Genomic DNA, 25,775 nt, shown 5'->3' on the forward strand with positions numbered 1-25,775 from the left:
AAGCATGAAATGTATATAAATTGTATATAAACATTATTTACCGCAGTTGTATTAATGTCCACAAATACAAAAACAACTGAAATGGCTCAACATAATTTATTTTTTTGTCTCATGTTAAAATGTACAGAGTTCTTTGAAAGTACTTGCTAAGAAATAAAAAATAAAATAAAATAATAAAAAACAAATAAATGGAAAATACATACAGGGACAGAAGAGAGGAGAGGAAGTCGGACGCCCCCCGTGTATCGGCTCTCTCAAAGCTCACAACTCACCATGTACAGTTACAAACGATACAAAAAGGGGGAAGCAATATAAACAGACAGAAATATACTGAGCTCGTTTTTACATGCCTCGTAGATGGAAGGATTCCGTCCTATACACACACTTGTGAGACCAAAAAAAACAAAAGAAAAGAACGCTAAGTGACCTTTAGATACCTGTTTTTTCCTTTTGTTTTAAAATAGCATTAATATACTACACAAAGATAGAAAACTCTAGAGATGAGATGGAATGGAGAGGTTAAAGGCATCTTAAAATTCACTAAAAGTGAGTTGTATTTTTAAGTTTTGAATTTCTTAATAATAATACCCAAGTCAAGCTAAAAAATATGTATTGTTTTTTTTTTGTTTCCTGAAACAGAAGTGAAAAAAATGACAGTACCAATATCAATGTCAGAATTTTTCTTTTATATTATAGAAAAAACATTTCTCTACAATAAGTTTTCTAAAGTCAAAGAGTCAGCTTGTGTCATAAAAGAAAGCTGCCCAGTCTGATAAAATTCAGAAAAATAAAACAAACAATACACACAAATAATAATATGAAACGTCCGGTCTTTAAGAAAGAATCCTCATTTGACATTGAATACTGGAACATTTGGACTCTTGGCCCCTGATCCTAAAACAGGGACTGTCCCTCGTATAACATGCACTTGACCAACAACATCCCAAAAGTCAGTGTCAGTGTCCACCTCCGCTGGTTGGTAAAAGTCCATATCACTGCTAATATGGCCAATGGTAGTACTGCCAGCCGGGAATTACTGGTACAGTATTTAGTGCCCACTGAAAGCTTTATTAGTTAGGAAGGGAGGACTTAAGTACAGTCACAGACTCAAAAGAGAGTTGATTGCCTTTAAAAACAGAAACTGTTTCCCGTGTCTGGAAATGGGAAGAAAGCTCCCCATTAAGGCAGAGTTCTTCCATGGAGTGTACCTTAAAAGTGTTGCATTTCTCAAGTCTGCCACACAGGGGAGACTGCAAGACTGTGTCGCGAATGAGGAAGTACCAGAATATTTACATCATAAGCATCGCAGAGGCATTCGGTCATCCAGTCCTAACATACCGAGAATGCTACTCATTCATATTAAAAAGGACAAGTAACTACATTGCAATGGCAGGTGTAAGTCCTCCGTTAGGGGCTGTGGACCTGCGGAGCTTTGACACACACACACTGTTGTACAGTGGGGAAGACAAAGATTCCAGCCTCGACTGCCAACAGGTCACTATGTCTCCCCACCCAAACCCCCCCCCACGACCCCTCAATCACATCAAAACACAGAAGTGCATCCACCTTGGTTCTCAAAGTGGCGTAAGAGATGTGTGCATGTGTGTACTTTTGAGTGCATGTATGGGTCTGAGAAAAAGAATGTGGAACACCTCGTCCAGTGTGCCACACACTCACGAAACAAAGCATGAAGAGGTCAGACTGATAAGCAATTCAACAGTCAGAGGGGCGGGAGGGGGAAAAGAAAAGATAAACATATAAAAAATTATTTAACAAAAATAACAAAGTCCATCTACAACGGTCATATTTTAGGTAAGGCTTCCTATATCAATTGAAAGATTGTGTGCATGGTTCAGTGGAACTGTTTTGTGAAACACGTTTTTTTTTTTTTTTCCTCTTTTCTTTTCTCAGTTGACGTAAGGTCCTTTTCCTGTCACGATTTACGTTCCGCCTCCGTGCGATGGACAGAGTTGCGGCAGACCCCCGGACTGTGTGTGCGTGTGTGTGTGTGAGAGGGGATGTCCTGCTAGAAGGGACAGTCTCGAGTCTCAGCGAGCAGCCGTTCACACTTAAAGCAAAACTGTCCGTTCACGTTACATCTCCACAGGACCGTCAGCTCGAACCCTACACAGCCAGCTCAGGACGACGTACCTGAGAGGAACAGAAACACAGAAAATAACAGCAACATACAAAATAAAGGAAATTACAGTCCCTTTTATTCCTTCAGATTTACTTCGTCCTTTTGGATGTGCTCGCAGTGGCACGTTCACGCAGTCTGGCTTTGGAGGGGGTGGGTGGGTGGGTTAAACAAAAACCAAAAAAAAAAAAAAAACACACAGACCACAGAGATTCAGTGTCCAGAGGGGGCAATGTCACTGCGCCCTCCTCTCTTGGCTCATGTTTATCTCGTTAGTGTCTCGTTTCATCTCAGGAGCTGCTCATCTGCTCATGTAAGGCGACTGTTTTGGGACGCCCGCATAGCTGTGATGGGAGGGGCCCGTGTACATCATGTTGCCGTGGTGATTGGGCTGCATAGGCTGCTGCGGGTAGGCCTGCCCTCCCATCATGCCTATTTGCATTTGCATGGGGTACTGGGCCGGCTGGTTCATGTAAGGGGGGTTGCCGTGGTAGCCGCTGTTCATCATGGGCTGGGGCATGCGGTAGCCGGCCGACATGGCGTTGAGCGGGTTCATGTTCATGGAGTTGTAGGCGGCCGGCGTGGGCATGAGGTTCGGCATCATGCCGCGCTGCACGGCCAAGGTGCGAGGGGAGCCCTGCATGGCCACCGCGCCCGAGCTGCGGCCGTACAGCTGCTGCTGGTGCGCAGACGCCGCCGGCAGCTGGGAGGCCTTGGAGCGGATGGAGATGTGGCCCTTCACCGTGGCCATCTGTCCCTGCAGGCGCTGGGTGTGGGGAGGGGGAGGTAGACCGATGTTGGCACCGGGCATGTTGCACTGGATCAGCGGCGAGCCCAGGTTCATGGAGCCGGAGCTCAGGTTCGGAGGAGGAGTCATGGTTGGCTGGCCCTGAGGGAGGGAGGGGTGCGGGGACGAGCCCAGCTGGGCCAGGCCACTGTTGGACAGGGACACGCTGGTGGCATACGACGTGACGGCCGCCGAGTGGGAGTAAGGCATGGCGTGGGGGTCCATGATGGTGTTGGTGAGCTGCTGCAGCTTGGCCAGGCTGAACGTGGCCGAGGGTTGGCCGTAGCTGCCCGCCCCGAAGTCCTGGCCCATGTAGAGACTGCGGCTCGTCCCCGCGCCTCCGGCGCTCTCGGGTATCTCCATGATCATGGGGGTGGAGGCGAAGCCGTTCCCCATGCTGCACTGGGACAGGGGCTGCTGCTGCTGCTGCTGCGGGGGCGGAGCTGCGGGCGGAGGTTGCGGGTTCGGGGGCGCCTGTTGCAGCTGCTGCTGCTGCGGTGGCGGCGGCGGCTGGGGAATCTTCTTCTGAGGCTGCTGATTTGTGCTTGGCGGTCTTTCGATTCCGCAGCTCTGCGGAGACTTGATCCCGCAGCTGGGAGCGTTGGAGGACGGCGGCGGTGGCGGCGGGGGCTGCGGGACGCCGCCACCGGAGCCGCCGGCGGTGTTGGGCCCCGGGCCGGCCTGCTGTATGAGGCTGCAGCTGCCCATACCGAGCTGGGGGCCAACAGGCGTGCTGGTGGAGGACAGGCCCGGCGTGGACACGAAGGAGCAGCTGCTGGCCTGCGAGGACGAAGAGGACGGCGTGGCCGAGCTGGACGACGAGGCGGCCACCGCCGATGAAGACGCGGCCGCCGCGACCGACATGCCACTCCCGTTGCCACCGTTGCCACCTCCACTGCCCCCTCCCATGGTGGAGTCGTAGCTGCTGGGATTGTCGTAGTTCTCGGTGGTGCTCTCAATGCTGCCAAGGTCGCTGAAGCCACTGTCCACCACCTGCTGGGAGTGGTCGGACACCGACGGCACATCCATCATGGGCGAGGTCTCCATGTTCTGCAAGGAAGGGGCCGAAAGTGAACTGGGGTGCTCCGGCGTGATCTGGGTGTAGCCACCGCCCCCCGCGCTCCCCCCACCGCCCGCCGGCGCGCTGCCGGGGCCGGACTCCATTGGTCCTGGGGTCATGCTGGGGCTGTTGATGGAACGGACCGACTGGTTTGGTAACGGGGGCATGGGAGGGTTGGGTAGGGGACTGCTGTGCTGGGAGGTCCCACAGTCCTCCACCAGGGCCAGCGCCTCCTCCTCGCCTTCGGCGTGGCTGTAGCTCTGCAGGGTTCGGCAGGCCGCCAGGGTCTCCTCGCAGTCCTGGTAGGCGCCGTGGGGCTCCGCCTCCTCCTCCTGCGCCTCCCCCTGCGTGAGCGACTGCACCGCTTGCACGGTCTCCAGGTCCAGCTCGCTGCTGTGCTGGTGGTGGGCGGGAGGGTGGTGGCTCAGCTCGTCTTTGTACTCGGGGTGCTGGTGCGAGTGGGGGTGGGAGTGGGGGGGTTCAGACTCCAACAGAAGCACCGCCTTCTCTTCCACATGCAGCGGCTGCAGGTCCATGGGGCCCGAAGGTGCCGTCATGGCGGTCACGGTCTCCACGGCAGCGGCGGCGGCGGCCGACTCCTCCTGCTCGCGTCGCCGCCGCTCATCCTGCACGTCGGGTGTCGGTCCCTTCACTTCCTGCACCTCATTGGGCTCGTCATCTTCCTCGTCCTCCTCCTCGTCCTCCTCCTGCTTGCTGACATAGTCCCTCGCTCCCATGCTCCCTTGCATGTCTAAAAAACCTTCACCGCTCTGGGGTTCCTCCTTCACCGATGGGGACCGGGGAGGGGGAGACGCTGGTTCCTCCTCCTCCTCCTGGTCTTCATCTTCATCCTCAGAGTCAGGACTCTTCCTCCTTTTAATGCCGCCACCGTTTGTCTTTTCCTCAAAACGCCCGTCGCCTTCATCATCCGCGTCATGGTCATCACTTCGACGGCCGCCCAAGCCTGGAGTGACAGCCGGCCTCCTGCTGTCGCAATCTTCATCCTCCTGTTCCTCCTCGTCCTCCTCCATCTCTGCATCCAGTTGGGGCCGCCTGGATCCTGTGGAAGACTGAAGAGTGGTGCGGGATGGCGAGCTGCTAGCCTTGTCCTCTTTCCACATCTGTTCTTCCTCCTCGTCTTCATCTTCTTCGTCCTCTTCTGCTTCTGAGATCGGAGGCTTTGGTGGGGGTGGAGGGAGAGAAACGGAGGGATTTTTGGGGGGCCGTCCCCGCCTCCTGGGTATCTTGGGAGGCTCTCGGACTTTAAGATATTCGTCCTCATCAGAGTCTTTCTGTTTCTCACTGTCCAGGTCAGCTGCAAGACTCCTGCCAGTCCTCTTGCAGGCCCGTTCCTCCAGCGGGGACTTGTCGACTGCCGGCTGCTGGCCAAGCCGGCTTCTTTCAAGCTCCTGCCTCGCAGCTTCTTCCCGAGCTCGCTCCTCGTACCAGCTCCGGGGCTTCCTGCCCGGCTTCATCCTGATCTTAGCGGGCGGCGAGTCCCCAGGGGACTGTCCGATGAGGCCGGCATTGGCTGTGGCCTGGCTGGCCCCGCTGCCTGGCTTCCTCCCTGGCCGCTTTGTCCAGTGCACGGGCTTGCGGCTCTTGCCCTTCGGCCAGCCTTTCTTCTTCTTCACAGGTGCTTCGGGTGTCTCTGCAGGGGCGGGGATCCTGTCTCCTGCAGCATCTGGCTTTCTAAGGCCAGGGATGGGCTTAAGCACAGGTGTAGGATCTGAAAGCACAACCGAAAAAATATATTATTACACCCTACATAGAAGTGGGACTGTCACACAAAGAAAAAACACAAAACATCTAAACATTTACTTTAGCTTAGAATGGGGCCAACAAAGTGAGAATAATAATTACTTTTCTGCCTATTATCGCACGCTAAAATACCAAATAATGAAACATCTTTCCAATGCATAAGGTAGTCTTTAGCACTACTTATTGGTAAATGCAAGAGGTTTGTGTCATGCAAGTAGTGCTGTTCAGTTCATAACATGTCATTTTGTGTTCAACCTGATCAACGTTTACATTTACACACATGATTTTTTATAGAACATTTTTGCACCCTTCTCCTGCGTGATACCTTTTAGCAATGTGATTCGTTTGTGAACAATGGATGATTTTACATAGTAAATGTCAGTAAAATGTCCTACTAGAATCGACAAACTTATCAGTCTCTAAAAATGATGGCAGGTGTGAACCAAAGACTGAAGGCTGTGAAAGGTGCTTCAACATTACATTTACAGCATTTACCAGACGCCCTTATACAGAGCGACTTACAATCAGTATTTACAGGGACAGTCCCCCCCTGGAGACACTCAGGGTTAAATGTCTTGCTCAGGGACACAATGGTAGTAAGTGGGATTTGAACCTCGGTCTTCTGGTTCATAGGTGAGTGTGTTACCCACTAGGCTACTACCACCCATTGTTAACTTAAGAAACGTATGCAACCAGCTTACTGTACATTTGCTTTTCATTTGAATTGTGTACATTACAGAAGCCATTAAAAGGTGGGACATTTTAGATGAGAGGCTAACTCACCATCGTCCTCTGACTCAGACAGCATCCCAGGCCGACTCCGTTTGGGGAGGGGGTCCATGTGCTTGAGCATGGAGCGTGCCGGAGGGTAGCGCCGGAGAGGGCAGGGCAGCGTAGTCTGCTCCTCCAGCATGGGCATGGGCCGGTCCGCATCCGAATCCACAAAGGACTCGTCCAAGACCTCTGTGGTCTCAGATATGGTCTCAGTTACCACGCTGCTGTGGGGATGACTTCGCTGACGAATTCGCCGCTTACGTAAATTCTTCTGGGAATAAACGTTAAATGGGGAAGCATAAGTTAGAAAGAAGAGAACGGTTTTGAAGAGAAAAAATCAGACTGTCAGAACAGCCCACCTTGCTTTTGAGGCCGAGTGTGGGTTTGGTAAGAATGGGTGGAGAGTGTCCCCGGAGCTCGTCCTCATCCTCTTCATCCTCACTGCTCTCGGTGAAGCATGGGGGTTCACTCAATCTGGATGCTGCAGACAATGAGGGCAAGTTCTCCCTCAGTCCCTCAATCAGCCTGGGCTTGGGACCACGCTTCTTGCGAGGAGGACGGCCCCTGCTGCGCGGGGGAGGTACTGCTGGGTGTCTGGGCAGTTCTGCCGACCGCACTGAGCCAGAGTGGTTCTCTATGCTAGTGGAAGCATAGAAGGTAGCAGGACAACCAGAGAGTCCAGATACATTCCGCTCTACTATCCCATCATCCTCATAGTCATCATCCTCCTCCTCTTGTCTGATTTTCCTCGGCCTTCCGGGTCGCGGACCGTCTTTGCCCTTAAGCCAAGACCAGTTTTTGGGTGGCCGTCCACGGCCTCTCCGTTCGCCGTTGGTGGGGACATGAGGCTGGTGTGGGCTGGGAGATGGACGTTGAACAGGAGATGAAGATGTAGAGTTCTGTTTGGGAAATGCTGAGAAGCACTTCCTCTCCTCCTCTCCCTCTTCATCTCTCTCTCCTCGCACGTGCCAGGAAAGTGGAGAGTTTTTGTGGGTGGATTTGATCTGGGTTTTAAATGATAAAAGATAATTAAATCAAGCAATATGACAGAAAAAAATATTGCACTCTTTTGTTAAGTTTGTTGTCTAAAAGGTACAACAGTATTAATATTTGTCACCTCTCTGCAGTTTTTCTCCTCGCCGTCCTCATCTTCCTCCTCATCCTCATCACCCTCCCCTTCTGACACCATTGTGTTGGTGACTATGACCGGTGTCCAACGGAGACAGTCGGGGTCCACCTCTAGCTGCCGTGGCTTGGCTTTTAGTTTGGCCATGTGTGTTGAAACCAGTTTCTCCCGCCGCATCAGGACCAGTCTGCAAACACACACATATTACATCACCCAGTCATGTGCACCACTGGGACAGGAAGCGTTTATCCTGCCATCAAATCGTGTCATTTCTGTTTAATAAGGTAGGCATCATGAAGATTTTTATTTGTCATGTGCACAGTAATTGCAGTACAACATGCAGTGAAATGCATCCTGAACCATTCTGTGCTGTGTATGGTAATAGTTATAATAACAATAAATAAAATAGAATTACAGGTAAAATTAAATAGAATTAAAGAATAAGGCTAGTTTAAAAAAAAAAAAAGCAAGCATGCTATAATGAAGGCAATGATATTTATGTTCAATGACAACATAAAAACACAGTCATCATTGGTAGTGGCTATGCACTGTGCATAGACTGTGCAATGACCAGTATACCAAAAAGACAACAGTGAACATTCTGATGGTCTGATTGGGAGGTGTGATGGCATGTCCTCGTTCAGCATCCTTATGAAAACCTTTATTTAAGTTCAGGTCTAGTAGGGACTTCACTATAATTGAATGCAGAGCGCTTGGACAACTAGGGGGCCTCGTGAGTTTTTAAGAGTAACGTGCATGTCAGTGCATTCTGCCTTCCTCACCCGTCTCCTCGTTGCTGCAGCATGTTGAGGTGATGCAGGGTGGCTGTGATGTCTTGCGGGCAGATGCCCGTCGTCTTGCTCAGCCAGCGGATGGAGATCTGCCTGTCGCGGATTTCGTGCAGGCACTCCATCACCACGCTGCGCCAATAGGCCATGTAGGACAGCCTCCCCAGGTCCGACAGCGGCTTCTCAGGGGACCCCGGCTGGCCCTCCCGCTTCGACAGCAGATAACCTGCAGGCAAAAGAACATGTTTTAAGTGGACGAAATTCAGGTGGGCTAAAAGGGGGCTAAGAATGCCCTCTCTGGTTAAAAATAAAAGCATACTGAAGTCAATGAGGAAGCGTCCATAGCCCTTTCGCTGATATTGCGGAAGAATCATGATGCAGGACACGTTATATTTCTGCTGACAGTGCTTTTCCTAAAACAGACAAGCGTGGAACAAAATAAACACAAAAAGCGTCGAGGCCGAAGCGGGTTATGCAGTAAGCGATTAGCGGACCGCCCTACCTTAGAAAAGTAGCCTACGAGGTGGCAGCCCTTGCCGTCATTCTGCGTGAGCACATAGAAAAGAAAAGGCTCCACGTCGTAGTACAGGGTCTTGTGGTCCAGGAAGAGCTTAGCCAATAAGCAGAGGTTCTGACAGTATATTGTGCTTACATTCCCATCCACCTGTGGAACAGACGTGTCCATTAGCCAATGTCATGACGATGCATCGATTAGTATCATTGAGGCATCAATGAGAGTACATATGGCAGTATTTTTTTTCTCTTATATGTGCAATAGATAGTCATTAGGCCATAGCAAGATAATTACCCACAAAATGCCTTTTCATAAGCAATTAGTCATATTTAAACAATTTAGCATACAAGAGTAAAATCATACTGCTTAAAAATCATCGTTTAACTTAATATTAAGGAGTGGACCTTAATATTAAGGAGTGTCTCTGATTGTAATGTCTCTGCTTTTCACCTCACATAACCTGGCTGTGTCTCACATGTGAGTAATTATTTAAGTAAAAAAAATATATATATATATATTCTTGTACCTCCCAACTACAGTAAATGCCAGAATTTCCCACAAAACATTACTTCAGGTAAAGATAAAAACTCTGTTCTCTATCTCACTCTCCTTCTCTTGGGAGCCCGGTGGCAGTGTGCCAGCCTTGCCCACTGGGTCAATGTGCGACGAATGTTGAAAATTCACGCAGTTGGCTCCACTGAGAGAAGGGGAACTCTTTAGTATCACTTTCTCTCTGCGACGTTTTTTTTTTTTTTCTTTCTATGACGACTGTTGCTCATCCTGCCCGAGAAAACAGAGTGTGAAACCAGCTGTGTGCTGGATGACACAGTGCCAGAAAAAAAAAAAAAAAAAAAAAAAAACCCTCCCCCTTCACGGTCTTCACGGATTTGATGCTCCAACCGAACCCTGAGAAGTCCAGCGATTGAAATCTGATTGTTTCCTCCACGAAGTGTGCGAGGGCCAGGAAGTGAGTGCATGCAGCAACCGAGGCAGCGCGGTTAGCGGATGGGCGCGCTGCGTGGTCCTCTTCCTCACCTCAAACACAGACACATCATCCTTCCTATAGATCTCGTTGGCTGGAGGATGGAACCAGCTGCACTTTCGCATGTGCTGATAGAGGATGCTGCGGCTCTTCATGTAGCGCAGGCAGAATTCACACAGGTAGAGCTTGGGGAGTCTTGGAAGGCAATAACAGACGAGAAGGTCATTTATTTTGGATTGATACGATTGTGAAAAGAATTTTCACATTTTAAAAAGCGTCCTAGTGCATAAGTATGGTTACCTGCTGTACTCTTGAGGGTAGGGTGAGGAGTACCACGTCTGGATCTCATACTTCCCAAACTCGATGACAGATGGGCAGCGCATCTGTGGATCTGGGGGTCTGGTCACCCCCACTTTCTGTCGAGGTGAAGGAGAGGGTAAACAGACATCAGGCCAAGGGCAGGTTTGCCATGGAGAATTAAGAGAAGAGAGCAACGAACAGACAGACAGATTACAGGCCGGGGATTACGGCGCTTTGGCACCCCCCTATTTAAGAGAGCCAGAGCATGGTGTGTGCACGACTCGCACACCCCCTCAACACACACACACACACACACACACACACACACACACAAGCAGAAGCAATGTGGTTCCTAGACTCCAATTCAGGAGATTATTATTAGCTCCCTGATCAGTCCTGAGCAGAAACTTCAGGCATCTGCCACAAGCTGGTAACCACATGCTCACTGCGACAGGCCGACGAGGAGATCCCCTCATCCCACTGGCACTAAGCCTCCTGCAAACAAACGGCAAAGAGGCTTCTCTCTCTCTTCCCGAAAAACACGTCTCGCCTGTCAGTTACACCAGAAAGATGAGCCAGGGCAGAACTTATTCTGTGCTGTTGCAACTGGAGTTGCAGGATTCTGCAAAATTCCCATGGGAATTAACAGGAAATCTGTAGAATTGTAGGTTTGCAGCCACTAACAATGACCCAACGCAAAAGGTTTCTGCCCTGCTCTCTATGACACATTTGGATGCTCCTGTTTATGTTAATATATTATTAAGTTTGCATGAATTACCCCAAATTCCCAGTCGGTTCCCATTAATACAGACACATTCCTATAAATTGCCATGGAAAGTTCCCAGATTTTTTTCACCCGTTTAAACTTCAAAGGATATTTGACACCCTTGTGCCATTTAACGGTGTTAACTAGTGCACATTACGTTGAATTTGCAGAGTGGGTTCATTTTGTCTGTTCCTTCCCTCCAGCAGTCAGACAGGTACCAGCTAGTCAGAAGAAGAATGTCACCGGCATCTCTCTCCCATTCACTGGGACGCTGAACTGATAATCGTTTGACAGCGTGTCATTTTCCGTAGCTTGTGGCGCGAGGAAGAGACAGCTCTGGGGACAGCAGTCTCACAATCGTTCTGTCAGGGTGTTAGATGTGGTTAGATTTTTGAGGTACACAGCCTTGTCTGCACAGTGGAAAGGAAAGTCTACTAATGTACATTATGTGCATCCTTGAGGGCAAAAAATTCTACCAAAAGTCACACCACACTTCGATCTGAAAGTCAGCTTTTTATTATTATTATTTTATGCTTTTAACTTCTGTGTGACACTTCCACAAAGTGTGCACTTGTATCTTTTAACCAGCTTTAGCCAAACAGTAACTTTTTAAATTCATTTTACTTCAAAACCATCCAGCTCAGTACATTGTGATAAATTCCGTGACATTGGAGAGATTATAGAAGCCATCTGTCCCACCATGGCCTTCTGCTAGCTACACTCGGACCATTGAAAGAAGCAATATTTAAATGCAATTAACCTTTTGGAATTGACATATTATTTTTAAATATAGTTTTCAAGATTGCAAAAAAATTTGCAAATCCATGTTGAACGGTGCGATCATCGAAGCCTCAGGTGCATTCCTGTATTAAATATTGACAACAGTGTGGTCACGCATCAAGCATTCTCTCCCTCAAACACCCACCTTTAGTGCCAAATCTTGGATGTGTCTGAAGAGCTCAATGTCTTTTTCTGTCAGGTTCTCGTGCCCGGGCAGCTTGTCTTCGTCTTCATGGCAGTCATCCCCGCACTCCTGATTGTCTGCGAGAGATGGAAGCAGGTGGTCCGTTAAAGGAAAGAACTACCTGGATTCGCCACGGAAGCCGTGCTGGGTACTAAACTCCTACCCCCCATCCGGTCCTCCAGCTCCCCCTTGCGGCTGGACTTTTTGCGGATCCGGTACTGCTGGGAGTAGTCCACCACCTCGGCCCGCGCCTTGCGGCCATCTGGCGAGGGCGTGAAGAACTTGCTGAGTGCGTCGATCAGGCCCTTGGTCTTCTTGTTGAAGCACAGGCCGCCCGGCTCAGAGTCGTCCTCCCGCATGGAGAAAAGCATGCGATCGTCGCCAGGGTAACCCTCGCAGGAGGAGCTGGAGGAGGAGTGCGGCGAAGACGAGCCGTTGGAGTGGCGGTCCATTGGCACGCCTCCCCGCCTCCGACGACCCCGACCACCGGCGGCACGGAACTTTTTAAAGGCCCGTTTGGACCTGCACACATGCCAGGACCAGAGTCAACAAACTTAACCTATTATAAATAAACTCATTTTCATATTCACGACACACCCTACATTCTACACACGACGCGTTTTCAGTCATCGGCGAAAAGTGTTTGTACGAAAGGGAAGCAGTTGTGTGACCTTCCTTTCCGTATAATATATATTCAGAGACGGGGCACAGCTTCTGGAGTTTCGTGCGAGGTGTAAGAGAGTGGGGTACGGTACCTGTTTCTGGGCCGCCCCAGAGGAGCATTATAGCGCCTTTTGATTTGTGCTGCTTTTTCGTGTAAGAGCTTTCTTCCCTTTGTCCTCGGCCGACAGATCTGACAGACCCACATGCCTGCCAGACCAAGACGGAAAAAAAAACTGCATTAACAATTTAATCCTGATTACTCTAATTACATGGCCAATGGCTGCTTTTACAATGTGCTACTTTCATTAGGGCAGCTTTAGAGGAACTGCAGCCCCTCAGGGGTGTGTTTTTGGGAAAGGAGGCGCAAACCTTTTGGCATCCTCATCAGTGGGGGGTCACAGCACTCCATGTGGAAGCCTCGGTCACAGGAATCACAAAACAACATGTTGTCCTGCAGGAACAGACACCAAACACACAGTCAGCCCCGGAACGTTCCCCTACCTAGACGTGCCGTTAGTCTGTACTAGAAAAAGGTGAAAATGAATGCAGCGTAGCAGAGAGCCAATACCAGCGTATCAACTCCACACTCGCTCAGTAAACACAAAATCACAAATGCTGCACCGAGTACAGCTGATCCATGTACCGTTCCCCAGGGATAAAGCGGAGGTACTGCTACAAGCTTAATGACTAATAATTAATATTTCCAGTGCCAGACTGGTGCTATAAAAAGAATATTTCTCAGATGCAAGCCACAATTATACATTTAAAACGCACCATCACCGTTTCACATGCCCTTGAGGAAAGTGTCTAGGGGGTTTAACGTTTTTTTTAACTAAGCCCACCAACCAGGCTATTACAAACAACGGGTAAAACGTGATGTAAATTAAATTGTATATTCAGTTGCATATAGAAAAAAAAAAAACTATCGTAGTAGTAAGAAGGTAGTTACTGCATTTTTGCCCTGGTCCTGGCAGTTGCTGCAGGTCTTGCATTCGATGCACTGCCACCACAGGGCTTTGACCCTCGCCGTGAGCTCGGGGGAAAACTTCAGACAGGACGGATGGCCTGGAGAGGGGAACGATGGGAAGGTAAAGGGTCAGCGCCTGGCAGGACATCCTGAAATACTGTACTGTATACATACTGTAATGGTGGTGTGGTGGAAGTGGTAGTTACCGCTGTTACCGCAGTCTGCGCAGGAGATGAGCTCCTCGGCCTTCTTGTCACGGTTCTGCTCTTTGGTCCCCAGGCAGAAGCTACAGATGGGAATGGGTTCGGCCACAGGCTGAAAGACGGTGAGAGAGAGAGAGTCAATTTCCCCTCAAACGGAGTCATTGTCCTGCTCCTTCCACACAGATCCCTGGCAGTGTGTCGATATAGTCCAACTCCCTCCGTACTGTACAGCTCAGCACTGTCCCAGTCAAGGACACAGCAGACACAAAACACCAAGACTGGTCAATACATATAACCATTCATAATCTCCTCAGAAAAAACTACATGAGTATTGGGATAAAGTTTTTTGCTATGATCCTGCCCACAGTTACCAAAATAAAACGTAACAATAGATATTTGCATATAAATATACTTTATATAGTAAAGTTGCCACAACATAAACTGAAACATTTGATATTTTTCCGATTTCTCACTGAATGATGTTGCTTAGCAACACCACAGACTCTAAAATCATAGTTTGTTTGTTTTGTTTATTTTTTGCATCTATCATTTATGATCTCTGAAAGATCTCAGAGGAATGCATTGAGCTGTGGCCAGTATGGGTAACATGGTGCTTTAGGACGGTTTGGCTGACAGTGAATGTAAAAACCCAGTATTGAACACCGATGTTGCACGGTGCCTGTGGCATAACGCAGTTTCACGGTGAATACATAAAATGGTTGAAGCACGAGACGCCTTCACCAGCACAAGAATGGCAGTGGCATGATCTATATTGTGATGTGAACATCATGGTCCTTTGATTCCATTTTTAAACGTTAACGTTGAATAAAGGTGAACATGCTCATAGGTCGTGGTAGCCGGTATAAAGGGTTAAATTATATAACCAGGCCAAGGCGCTCATCCTCCTGCACACATGTGGCGTGGAGGCAGAACGCAGCGTTCCTCCAGAGACGAAAGCAAGGTTCATTTTCAAAGGGCCACAGAGGCGGCGAGATGCTCAATCCGCAGCGTAGCATCTGACATGCGTTTCGACTGCGCCATTAATCTTTCAGCAGATCCACCGGCGTACCACCCAAGACGAGCCTCAAACACGAGCACGTGCACACACACACACACACACACACACAATCTCACGCCGGCGTGGCGGAGGAGAGGCTAGCGAAACGTGAGAAAATGGATTCTCGCCAGTGGCTCTGAAAGGCCGAGCTTAATTGTCAGTGTGTGAAAAGAGGAACAGGTAGAAACGGCAGCGGTAGATGCTCAGGGATGGGGGGAGAGATAAATAAATAAATAAATAAATAAGGAAAAGGAGATAGAAGAGGGTGATAAAACAGCGCGGCCGGGGCAGGTACTGAGCGCGGGGTTTTCCTGGCTGACTGCGCAGGTCCAGGTTGAGATGAGACAGGCCGGCACGGGTGATTTATTGGGTTCATTTCCCTGTGACTCTCACCGTGTGCAGGAACCCTGCTTGCCCGTAAAAAATAAATAAATACATTAATAAAAGAGGACAGACAGACCGTTGCCAATATTACAATTCCTCAGTAGTGTCTTTCAATGTAGAACCCAGTCCACACTAGAGACAATATTCAAATATCACTCATGTCCCAATAAACTATTTCCAAAAGCATGCACACGGACACGTGATTATGATTTTAAGTTTGTTACCACTTTTAAAATAAAAGACATTTTTATATTTCTGCTTCTGATTGTTGCTGGTTATCCATTCCAAAATATTGTTTTCATCCTGAAACCACTGACAGTGGTGCTGTTCCCACATCTCAACACAACACTTGCTACCTGTGTTTTGCACAGCACCATCTTCCCTCAGACGGAACTTCAATAATTAATTTATTTTTATTTGTTTTTTTACATTCCAAAATCATAAAACAAAATTCCCTCCGCTCTGTGATGCTCTGCAACAGAGGTGCTAATTTTCCAGCACATTAAACGGTAGAGATTGAGCATTTCCGCAAAAACAAAAGCCATGGAAATTCCTTTAGTCTAAATATAGAGCCTTTGCTCCTCGGACTGAGTCCTGTCAGCGTGCGGCACGCTTCAGGTTGAGGCAGGTGGCTCTGCTGCTCCTACCGCACCTGCTTTTCACGGGGCGTGGTCCATTACACCTGGGCACAAGCAAGCAATTCAGGCCAGCTAGTCTTCTATCTAGTTCCGGCCGGTTCCGCCGGAACTGTACCTACACACTACAGGCTCAACAGGGACGTTCCACCTCGGAATTTATAGGACTTCATAGGATCGAATGAGCGACTCAGACGTGACCCATTCATGGCTTGACGCATCAGTTGATTCCAAGTGCAGGTCTCGCCAACAACATTGCCACATTGCCACTACGGTGTGAGTTATTGTCAAAATAACAATAATCTATTGTAATTAGATTATTAGTCATGTAATTCATGTCTGGAGAGCAATGAGTTATAGCTGACGAAGTGACAGCATGAAGGGAGAGAACAAGCACATGAAGAAAAACGAGGGGAAGGAGGAGCAGCAGCAGAGAGAGACGTTGTCCCCACCGTCCTTGTGCCATGACTCCAGTCAAGGTTCTCATTAACATGAGGAGCCATCTTTCGCCGAACTACAACCCCCCCCCACCCAACTCGGCCCTGCACTACAAACACATTGATCATGTGGCAGGGCTGACACACACACACACACACACACACACACAGCCTGAAAGCGTTCAAGCTTTAATATTGCCATGATACGACCTGACATGTTGTTCCGACATTTCTAAAGGGATAAACATGAATGTGAGACAAGTGCCAAGGGGACTGTGTACCGTGCACACAGAGCGCACAAGCGCAATCAAAACACATACCTTATGCAGTCCACGTCTCGTCAGAAGCAAACGGATTATGACGTTTTATGACACTTATCCAGGGCGACTTACAGCCAGTAGTTACAGGGACAGTCCCCCTGGAGACCCTCAGGGTTAAGTGTCTTGCTCAGGGACAAGATGGTAGTAAGTGGGGTTTGATCCTGGGGACTGGGCCCATTATTCAATAACAATGTACAGTTACATGTTCTCCAGAAGAAATAAGTCCACAAATTGCCTTCCAAGATTTATATTTTATCGGCTTGTTTCTGACAACAGCCTGACACTTCTAGAACCAGCACAGTACGGTACCTGGTACGACTCAATAAAGTGAGCATTTTAACAAGGACATTTCCCTCCACGCAGCTGGTGCACGGGCGTAGTTAGCGCACAGCAATTATTGGCCATGACTGTGCAGGATGGTTGACGGGAATTAAAGCCCCATCAAGTGATGAGGCAATTACTGCATGGAACTCTGTCATGTCTGTCACAAAGTCATGGCTGCCAGATGCACTAGTGCTCACAATCATGGTGGGCAATCATTATTAAATCAGACATTAACCTAAACAAAATAGCTGGTTTCAATACGACTTCAATTACAAATGATGAGACAAAATTCACACTCAAAAACACTAGAATGTTCTTAATATTTTGCCATTTGGTACCTAACCAACAGATGGAGAAAAAAAAGGATTATTGAATTTTTAAAAAAAATCATATATTGCATGACTTACACAGACAAAGTTTTAATCAAGATGCATAAAAGCAATATTATGCATCATGGCTAATTTAAATAAGACCACCATCTCACTGTTGTGCCGGAACAGGAAAGACCGGTCAACCTCCACAGACATGGCCAAGCGCAGGATATTGAATAACGGATTAGTTACAGTCCTTCGAATAGATGACACCAGAGTAAGTCAGGCAGGAAGTTACCACAGAAGACCGTGACCTTGCATAAAAGCTCCTGCTATTCCACAGACCACACCCACCCGGCAGCTGCAGTGGCACGAGCAGCTCTGACGCCCAGGTCCCATTGTCATATTTGCCTGATATCACTCACCCAGGACTGGTGATGAATAAATTAACTGGTGATTCTCCAACACCTGTGACCATGCGTCGTTTCATCCTTCACATTTAAATATGCCATTCTTTAATATGCCATAACTGTGAGATAAGATCTCGAAACAAGGTTAAAAAATAATAATAATCTGGACCACATCAGACATTATTACGTTTCTGGTGATGAACACGCTCTCTCTGTCTGCGGGGGGTCGTGACCCCGAGTTCACCGCACGTCCGCCACCGCTGTGCTACTCGTGGGCACCTTGTTCTCGACTTCAGCAAGACAGTCTGTAGAAAACAAACGGAAAAAAAAAAAAGACCACGAGGGGACAGATTTTACACAAGACACGTAATCGAGGTGCTGTGGCCGTCTGAATTCCTGCCCGTGTTCCTCCGACAGTCGCGGTTCTTATGGGCGAGTAACCAGCCTTACGACCAACCCCTGGCTGGGGTCAGCTGGCGGTCGAGTTTCGCACGTCCCGCCGTGACCGGAGACGGACCCGCCTGGGGACAGCTGTGACGGAGGGCGACGCTCGCCACCAACTCAAACACAAAACCAAATCAGCCCGGCCCGAAAAAGAGCTGAGCTCCAGCCATCTATATATCCATGACCTCGATTTGACTCACCCCCCCCCCAACGTGGCCTGGCAATGACCCCCTATTAAATGAGAAAGCGAGAGCGGGCGTCTGGCCGCCCGTGTGAATGGGGCGGTTCCACGTGCTAATTCGGGCATCGGCAACACAAATCTTCCACAATGAGATCAGAGTTTATCCATTTGTGTGTGTTTTTTTTTTAAAGCCACTTCCTAGCTCCGTTGCTAATGCCGTGTTGCTAATGAGCTTCCCTCGCACAACCCTGCAGTCAAACGTGGAACGAGGTCACAAAGGCACGCAAGCATGCAAAACACAGGCAACAACTGAGCAAATAGTAAAATTCTAATTCCACTTAATAAACACGAACGCTGGGTGACGTCCGCTCCACACAAGAGCCCCGGTTTACAGGAATAAAGGGCCAAAATAAACCAAAACTCCAATCCATTTCAGCATAAATAAGACTCCAGTGTCCAATGTACTACAAATGAGCAATTGCATTAATTAAAAAAAAATAATAAATAATAATAAAAAAAAATATTTTTTTTTTGAACCCCATGCTTGCATCGGATTACACAACAAACTTTTACCAATATACACCAGGGCATACAGCTCCAACACCGCACTGGAATAAAACTGCGTAGATGCCTCACGTGCCACCTGAACTCCCATAATGCCTCTCAAGTTGCCCTGGGACCAGCAGACAAGGCTGAAATTCGGGGACATTTTTCTGCAGTTTGGCAGGACACGTGATCCTGGGTTAAGAGGCCACTGCAGTCTGGCCATCCCAGTGCACGTGGTGCGACCTGCCTTGACTTGACTACAGAGCGCATCCTAGCGCCATTCACACGCTCCGGAGAGACTCCACGGTCCAGTTCTAACGCTCTGTGTGCGCAGACACCTTTTTAGCACAAACAGCAGGAGGACTAGCTGGTCCGTGGGATCGGAGCGGACGCGCTTGCCTTCACAGGCAGGTTTCACTGGAAGTCCTTTCCCTCGACCCTGCAGTACCTGAGATGCGTCACCATCTTGACCCTACCTCCAACTAGGCGTATATAGATAATAAATTCATCTATAAATAAATAAATGAACAAATGTATTTTAATGTTTCTGAGCCAAACGTGCAATTACACAGTAGTAAAGCATGAAGAGCAACAAAGACACAGCGAATCTTACGGCTAACTCTCCTCAACAGTATTGCTTGACTGAGGCATTAAAGTATTCACATTACGCTTGAACAACAACTTTACTCTCCTGTGGAAATGCTGCGTGTAATTCGGAGCGTGTTAATTGGGCAAAAACGCATCTTGCCCGCATCTTTTGGGTCTGACATCCGGAATACTGCTAAGACAGCGCTCTTGCGTTTTACATTTTCCTAGCAAGCTTGGTACGGCAGCATCAAAGTCGGAACTGCTTGCGCCCGCTGCCAAGTTTAAAGTAAACATTGGGTCCTCCAGGTAGCCCGGGGGAGGGGCTGTCCGCTGCGATGCCTGCTGAAACGATGCGGGAGATTTCCACGATGCAAACGTGGATTAAGCATCGATACCAGTCATAACTGATATTGAAATAGACACAAAATTTTAGTATCTGAGAGTTGATTTTTTTTTTTTTTACATTACTTCCAACATCAGCATCAGAAACACCGTGGTAACCAAATGATCAACGTTGATAACGTCACCTGTAAGTGGTTTTAATATTGCGGCTGATTGGTGGATGAAACCTGTATTTTAAATCAGAACCAAGACAGAGTTGGAAAGATGTTGCCGAGCGCAACGGCTCTCAAAAAAATAAAACCTGTTCACCGCTGACAACACTGGTAGTAGCTGGTAATAGTAGACCCGGGTTCAAACCCCACTTACTACCATTGTGTCCCTGAGCAAGACACTTAACCCTAAGTGTCTCCAGGGGGGGACTGTCCCTGTAACTACTGACTAAGTCACTCTGGATAAGTGCGTCTGGTAAATGCTGTAAATGTAAAATGAAACACCAGCGATATGTACGAAAACCGGAAATCCACGGCGCGCGCTTATAGACTGCATCGGTCCCAAAGTTAATCACGATCGCGCAGGATCAAAAACGACTGAACTGGCTGATGTCTGATGTGATAGTAGTGTGTGTGTGTGTGTGTGTGTGTGTGTGTGTGTGCGGGTAAGAACCATATGTTTTATAGACGTTCTGAAGCCCAACTGGCTGTCGATCAGGTTACGCCAGTGGGCGTGTCCTCCAGCGCCTGTCGCCTGCGTGTCTGCCGCTGCGCCTCCACGCTGCACGCCTCTGAGCATGCGTCTGCCGAGCCCCTTCCACTGGCACCAGCAGTGACGATGCCGCTCCCCTCCCTTCCACACATTCTGGCCTCTCTCTCTCTCTCTCTCTCTCTCTCCCCTCCCTTCCTGCTTCACACTCTCTCTCTCTCTCTCCCTCCCGTCTCCTGACAGCTCCTGACAGGGAGCAGCCCTGCAGCTGGTCTCCAGCCTCGGCAGGATGCGGAGCACCACGTGACCTCCTTCCCTGACCTCCTCCTCCCGCTCTCCGTCTTGGAGCTGCAGGCTGGAGCTCTGCCCTGGCAGCCGCCCACGGACCGGGGAGGGGAAAAAAATACGCCACACGAGCCGCCACTCAAAAAAGGCGGGCGCGAGGAGACGACCCCGCTCACGCTGGCCCGCCGCACGACACCCGTTTGACTCCAGAGGTGGCGGCTGCTGCTGCTGCCGGGGTAAATTTGACCTTGTGCCGGGTAACCTTAATGCAAATCGCGCGTACGCCGCGCCGCCCAGAGCCGCAGCCTCGCGCATTTTACGGCCACTCCAAGGCGTCGGACCGCTCCAAAATTCTGCCGTTTTTTTCCACAAACACATCAACACACATCGCTTCACAAAACCATCCCAGCGCATGGACGAGGCATCGGAGCGAAATTTCGACCGGAGCCAGACGCCGTTTCCACACAGGAACGATCCACGCGTTTACTTCCACACAAAGACGCGGGGCCGCCGTCTCGGCGTGGGTTACCTTGTCCTTCTCGTGCGGGAGCAGGCGGACCGGGGGCAGCGAGTCCAGCGAGACGCGCCCCGTCCCGTCCGGCTGGGAGCCCCGGCTGACCAGCCGAAACAGGGGGCCCTGCTTTGCCACGCGGCCGTGGGCCGCGGCGCGCTTCAGCGCCAGCCGGAGCTGCTGGTGGAACACCTCGGGCCCCATGGAGCCGGTGCCCGACAGGTAGGGCGCCACGTCCGCCTGGCACTTCAGGAAGCGCTCCACGCTCTTCAGGGACGAGCCGCCGGGCTCGTGGAGCCCCTCCAGCGAGCGCTTGATCAGTTTGTTCCAGTCCAGGCCGGGCTTTTTTAAAGCGCTAGCACTGCTGCTGATGCTGATGCTGCTGTTGTTGTTGGTGCCGCCGCCGCCGCCGCAGGCTCCGCCCCCTCCGCGGGGCTTCTGGAAAGCCAGGCGGCCTGGGTTTTCGGGGTCCTTGTACGAGTTGACCCCCTTGTTGGAGACTTTGAGGATGGAGCCATCCTTCACGCTCAGCTCCAACTGCTCCAGGACCGTCTTGCGGTCCAGGCCGTGGGACATGGACACGGCATTGCAGATCCGTTCCTCGGAGGGCCGCTGCTTCTGCTTCTTCACCTTCTTGATGGCCTCCAGGATCCAGCTGGTGTACGTGGGGTTGGCCAGCTTCACCATGGCTGCAGCTGCGTGCGTGCCGGCGACGGCCTGGCGACACAACTGCACCGGGAGCCTCGGCCCTCACGCCGCCGCCTAGTCGTCTTCCTCTTCCTCCACCTGGAGGCTATCCTTTGTCCTGGGGCCGCACAGAGAGTCCCTCAGAGTCTGGGTAAGAGCGGCCAGGCAGGGAGCAGCTCACCATAGCATAGACCCTCCCCGCCAACCCACCCCCCCAAAAAAATTAGAATACCACAGCCCGTCCCACCAGCTACCCTCTCCCAGCGGGGCGGGATGAGCCCGGAACAATGTCCTGGACACGACGGCCGCGCCGACCTCCTCACGGCAGCCACCAGTCTCCACCGCCCGGCGACCGGACCATTGCGGGGGGAGAAATAAGCTGAGCCGTAGTGCTGTGAAACTTTGCGGGGTTGTGGACAGGCTTCTTGAAGTGGGTAAACTGCCCACGCTAGTTATGGGGGGGGGGACAGTGTCCAGCAGTCCCGCTCCTCGTCCTTAATCGTCCTCTCTCAGCATCCGACCGACCGCCTCACGTCCGACATGGAGAAGATCCTTCAACTCAGGGAATGGGGAGAGACGATCGCCGTCATTTTCATAACGCCTCAGCACCCTGTGGGGAGAGGAAAAAAAAATCAAAATCAGCATCAGATGGGGGGGGGGAGACACAGTAGCGGCAAAAACACCCAAAACCCTTCAAAGTGTCACCAACAAATAAATAAATCGAAAACAGTCCTGTGAACATTTCCAGAGAAATATGCCCGGCAAAACTACACGGCGGGCTTGTGCAGTTTCGGGCCCCTGTAATTATGGTGGAACCCCTCCCTGCCGGATCCTGCGGGTCTGCGTCCCACACAAAACACACACACGGCCTTCCAACTTCAAAACCTGCAGATGGGACAACTTCCAGCAAACGTCCCGCTGCACCACGTAGCTACACCAAATCAACATGGCCCAACTTCGCTGGGTTGGTAGTAGCCTTGCCAGAAGACCCAGGTTCAAACCCCACGTAAAACCATTATGTCCCCGAGCAAGACACTTAACCCCAAGTTTCTCCAGGGGGGGACTGTCCCTGTAACACTTTACGAAACACTTTAAATCCATGCACGCAGAAAAGCACCAGAACTTTGTGCATTAGCATCACATTTCACGCAGAAACAGCAGAACCGACACAAGCCACGGAACGTTGTGTAAAACGGGGCTCCGCGGCCACTACAGCCCCCACATGGCGCGGCACTGTTTACGTCGCTCCGGTCTTCCCGCGAACTGGATGTTACTTGGCGGCCGGCCGTCCAGCCCCCTCCCGCCGCCGCCTGAAATAGCAGCAGCGTGCGCTCGGGTCTCCTGCGAGCGGCAAAAAAAAAATAAAAAATACTAATAAAAAATAAAAATAAAAAAACACGCACAGCGCATCCACACGATCACGCCGTGACGTGACCCGACACGGCGGCCGGGCTGACAAACAATAACAGGCGAGCCGGCCAGAGGGGCTTCGCGTCTCTGCCAAAATGCACAAAACAAAAAAAATACTAAACGCATCAGATTAAAACGAAGGTCCGCCGCGAAGTACGCGGCCGCACAACCCCGGAACGATCTGGGGACCGAAGGCGGGGGACTCCGATTTTCACGGCCGCACGGCCCGCCTCGGCCTCGGCCAAGAGTGAAGATCCTCCCCGCCAGACGCGTCCTTCCACACGGCTTCCCGCCCCCCGCTTCCTCCCTAGCTCGCCCGCCCTCCCACGTAGCGGCTGCGGTGCGGCGGAGACAAGGCCGCTGGAGCGGGGTAGGCCTCGGCTCGCTCGCCCCCTCCTCTCCTTCCCTCCCTCCGTACCCCTTTCCCTCTGCCTCTTCGCGGTTCCCAGAAAGGCAGGACGCGGGGCTCCAGGTCGCGTTCGCGGGCGGCGGAGCGAGCGGGGCCCGCCTCGTCCGCCCCGCGTTGTCCGCCACTCACCCGGATTTCGTGTCGAGTCGCCGCGGAGAGCGGGCCAGAATCCACGCGAAACACAGACAACAACAAGCCCGAAAATGCAGCCAGAGACCAGCGGCTCCGGAGCTGACGCCATCTTTGAGTGAAACAGGAGCTGGGCTGGTGGGGGAGGGGGCGAAGCAGGCTCGGCCAAGGGAGCGTCTGCATCGTGCGGCCCCGGCTCCGGGGCGAACAGGGGGGTGGAGAGGGAGCCGAGACGGAGCCGAGAAGGGGGAACGCTGGGTGGTGGAGGCGAAGGGCGATTATCCGTTGTTCGTATGAAATGGAAGAAAGGGACAGATGGCGAAGCGGAGCAGAATGGGTAGGTGCTCTCTCGAGCAAGCGCGAACGTAAGGGAGCGTCTGGAATTTTTCATCCAGATTTTGTACCTTTGTCGCATCTGCTAGGTCGCTGGGCAAAAGGGGGAATCAAAGCAAGTGAGTGTGGTTTTAATGTTAGAGGGTATTTAAAGATCAAAGAGAGCCCCCCTCCCGCCCACCACACCACCCGTTGTAACTGTCCCGCTTTTCTTTTTTTCCTGCAGAGTAATGAACCAATGGCTTTCTTCTTGCAGAGAGGAACCAGCAGCTGCCAAGCCAAACATTTGCAGCAACCAAAAAAAAAAAAAAGAGAAAGATTATATTTGTTCTTGGCACCGTGTAAACGAGATGGCCATTGGCTAGGAGCGCAGGAAGAAGAGAAGTGACAGGTGGCCCCGCACCTTTCCCGCCACAACTCCGCATTTCGGAAGTGGCGGACCTGTTATCAATTAACGCGGCCGCCTCGAAAACATCCGGCGCCGGAATTTCGCGCGCAATGCCGTGTAACGGGACGGCGGTGCAATCTCTCGTAGTGCAATTTCAGTTTAGAAATATTAAAGTATCAAATTTTAAATATTAAAGTGTCTGATACATGAACAATTTCTCTAATAAAATATACAGTACAGGCCAAAAGTTTGGACACACCTTCTCATTCAATGTGTTTTCTTTATTTTCATGACCATTTACATTGGTAGATTCTCACTGAGCGCATCAAAACTATGAATGAACACATGTGGAGTTATGTACTTAACAAAAAGTGGAGACCTGGCCTGTACAGTCACCGGACCTGAACCCAATCCAGATGGTTTGGGGTGAGCTGGACCGCAGAGTGAAGGCAAAGGGGCCAACAAGTGCTAAACACCTCTGGGAACTCCTTCAAGACTGTTGGAAAAGCATTTCAGGTGACGACCTCTTGAAACTCATCGAGAGAATGCCAAGAGTGATCAAAGCAGTAATCAGAGCAAAGAAACTAGAATATAAAACATGTTTTCAGTTATTTCTCCTTTTACATAAGTACATAACTCCACATGTGTTCATTCATAGTTTTGATGCCTTTTACCAACGTAAATGGGCTGGTAGTAGCCTAGTGGGTAACACACTCGCCTATGAACCAGAAGACCCGGGTTCAAATCCCACTTACTACCATTGTGTCCCTGAGCAAGACACTTAACCCTAAATTGCTCCAGGGGGACTGTCCCCTGTAACTACTGATTGTAAGTCGCTCTGGATAAGGGCGTCTGATAAATGCCGTAAATGTAAATGTAAATGGTCATGAAAATGAAGAAAACACATTGAATGAGAAGGTGTGTCCAAACTTTTGGCCTGTACTGTATTGTATATCAGTATACAATACAGTATCATATCATCATCTTCATATAGGTTAATTATCATATATAATTAATTCCTCAGTCACCTCAGATTCGTTGCATTGCCCCATATTTTTTTTTACTATACCTGAGACACTGTTGGATTTGAATAGTATTTTGAATTTGTTCATACCACAAGTAATAGTGGGCCTAAACATTTTCCCAGGGTGCA

General features: G+C 50.1%; 1 protein-coding gene and 1 long non-coding RNA gene across 4 annotated transcripts; one reads left to right on the forward strand and one right to left on the reverse strand.

Moving 5' to 3' along the window:
• Positions 1-82: 82 nt before the first annotated feature.
• Positions 83-24,036, reverse strand: kat6a (K(lysine) acetyltransferase 6A). Of its 3 annotated transcripts, none has more exons than XM_028996032.1 (17): positions 23,902-24,036; positions 21,285-22,563; positions 13,796-13,904; positions 13,575-13,687; positions 12,992-13,073; positions 12,715-12,829; positions 12,123-12,481; positions 11,921-12,036; positions 10,230-10,345; positions 9,983-10,124; positions 8,936-9,097; positions 8,753-8,846; positions 8,428-8,659; positions 7,637-7,832; positions 6,879-7,523; positions 6,529-6,790; positions 83-5,713 (listed from the first exon to the last, which is right to left on the reverse strand). In XM_028996032.1, the coding sequence occupies exons 2-17, from the start codon at positions 21,951-21,953 to the stop codon at positions 2,439-2,441; spliced, it is 6,687 nt and encodes a 2,228-aa protein (XP_028851865.1). In that variant the 5' UTR covers positions 21,954-22,563; positions 23,902-24,036; the 3' UTR covers positions 83-2,438. The 3 variants fall into 3 exon arrangements, with proteins under 3 accessions (XP_028851865.1, XP_028851864.1, XP_028851863.1); XM_028996031.1 differs by having other exon boundaries at positions 6,529-6,787; positions 13,572-13,687; XM_028996030.1 differs by having other exon boundaries at positions 13,572-13,687.
• Positions 24,037-24,188: 152 nt separating this feature from the next.
• LOC114799884 (uncharacterized) lies at positions 24,189-24,859 on the forward strand. Its single transcript, XR_003751284.1, has 3 exons — positions 24,189-24,238; positions 24,324-24,353; positions 24,461-24,859. It is a non-coding gene; the product is annotated as an uncharacterized LOC114799884 (long non-coding RNA).
• Positions 24,860-25,775: the final 916 nt, after the last annotated feature.

Source organism: Denticeps clupeoides, chromosome 11 (genome assembly GCF_900700375.1).
Source record: "Denticeps clupeoides chromosome 11, fDenClu1.1, whole genome shotgun sequence".
Lineage (NCBI taxonomy): Eukaryota > Metazoa > Chordata > Actinopteri > Clupeiformes > Denticipitidae > Denticeps > Denticeps clupeoides.

Excerpts from the sequence above, each read along its gene's own strand:
- kat6a (XM_028996030.1), bottom strand. The coding sequence starts at position 21,953 with ATGGTGAAGCTGGCCAACCCCACGTACACCAGCTGGATCCTGGAGGCC. Across the intron at positions 13,074-13,571 it reads AGGACCAGGGCAAAAATGCA|GACAACATGTTGTTTTGTGA; the intron begins GTAACTACCTTC and ends CTGTTCCTGCAG. Across the intron at positions 7,524-7,636 it reads AGGAGAAAAACTGCAGAGAG|ATCAAATCCACCCACAAAAA; the intron begins GTGACAAATATT and ends TTTAAAACCCAG.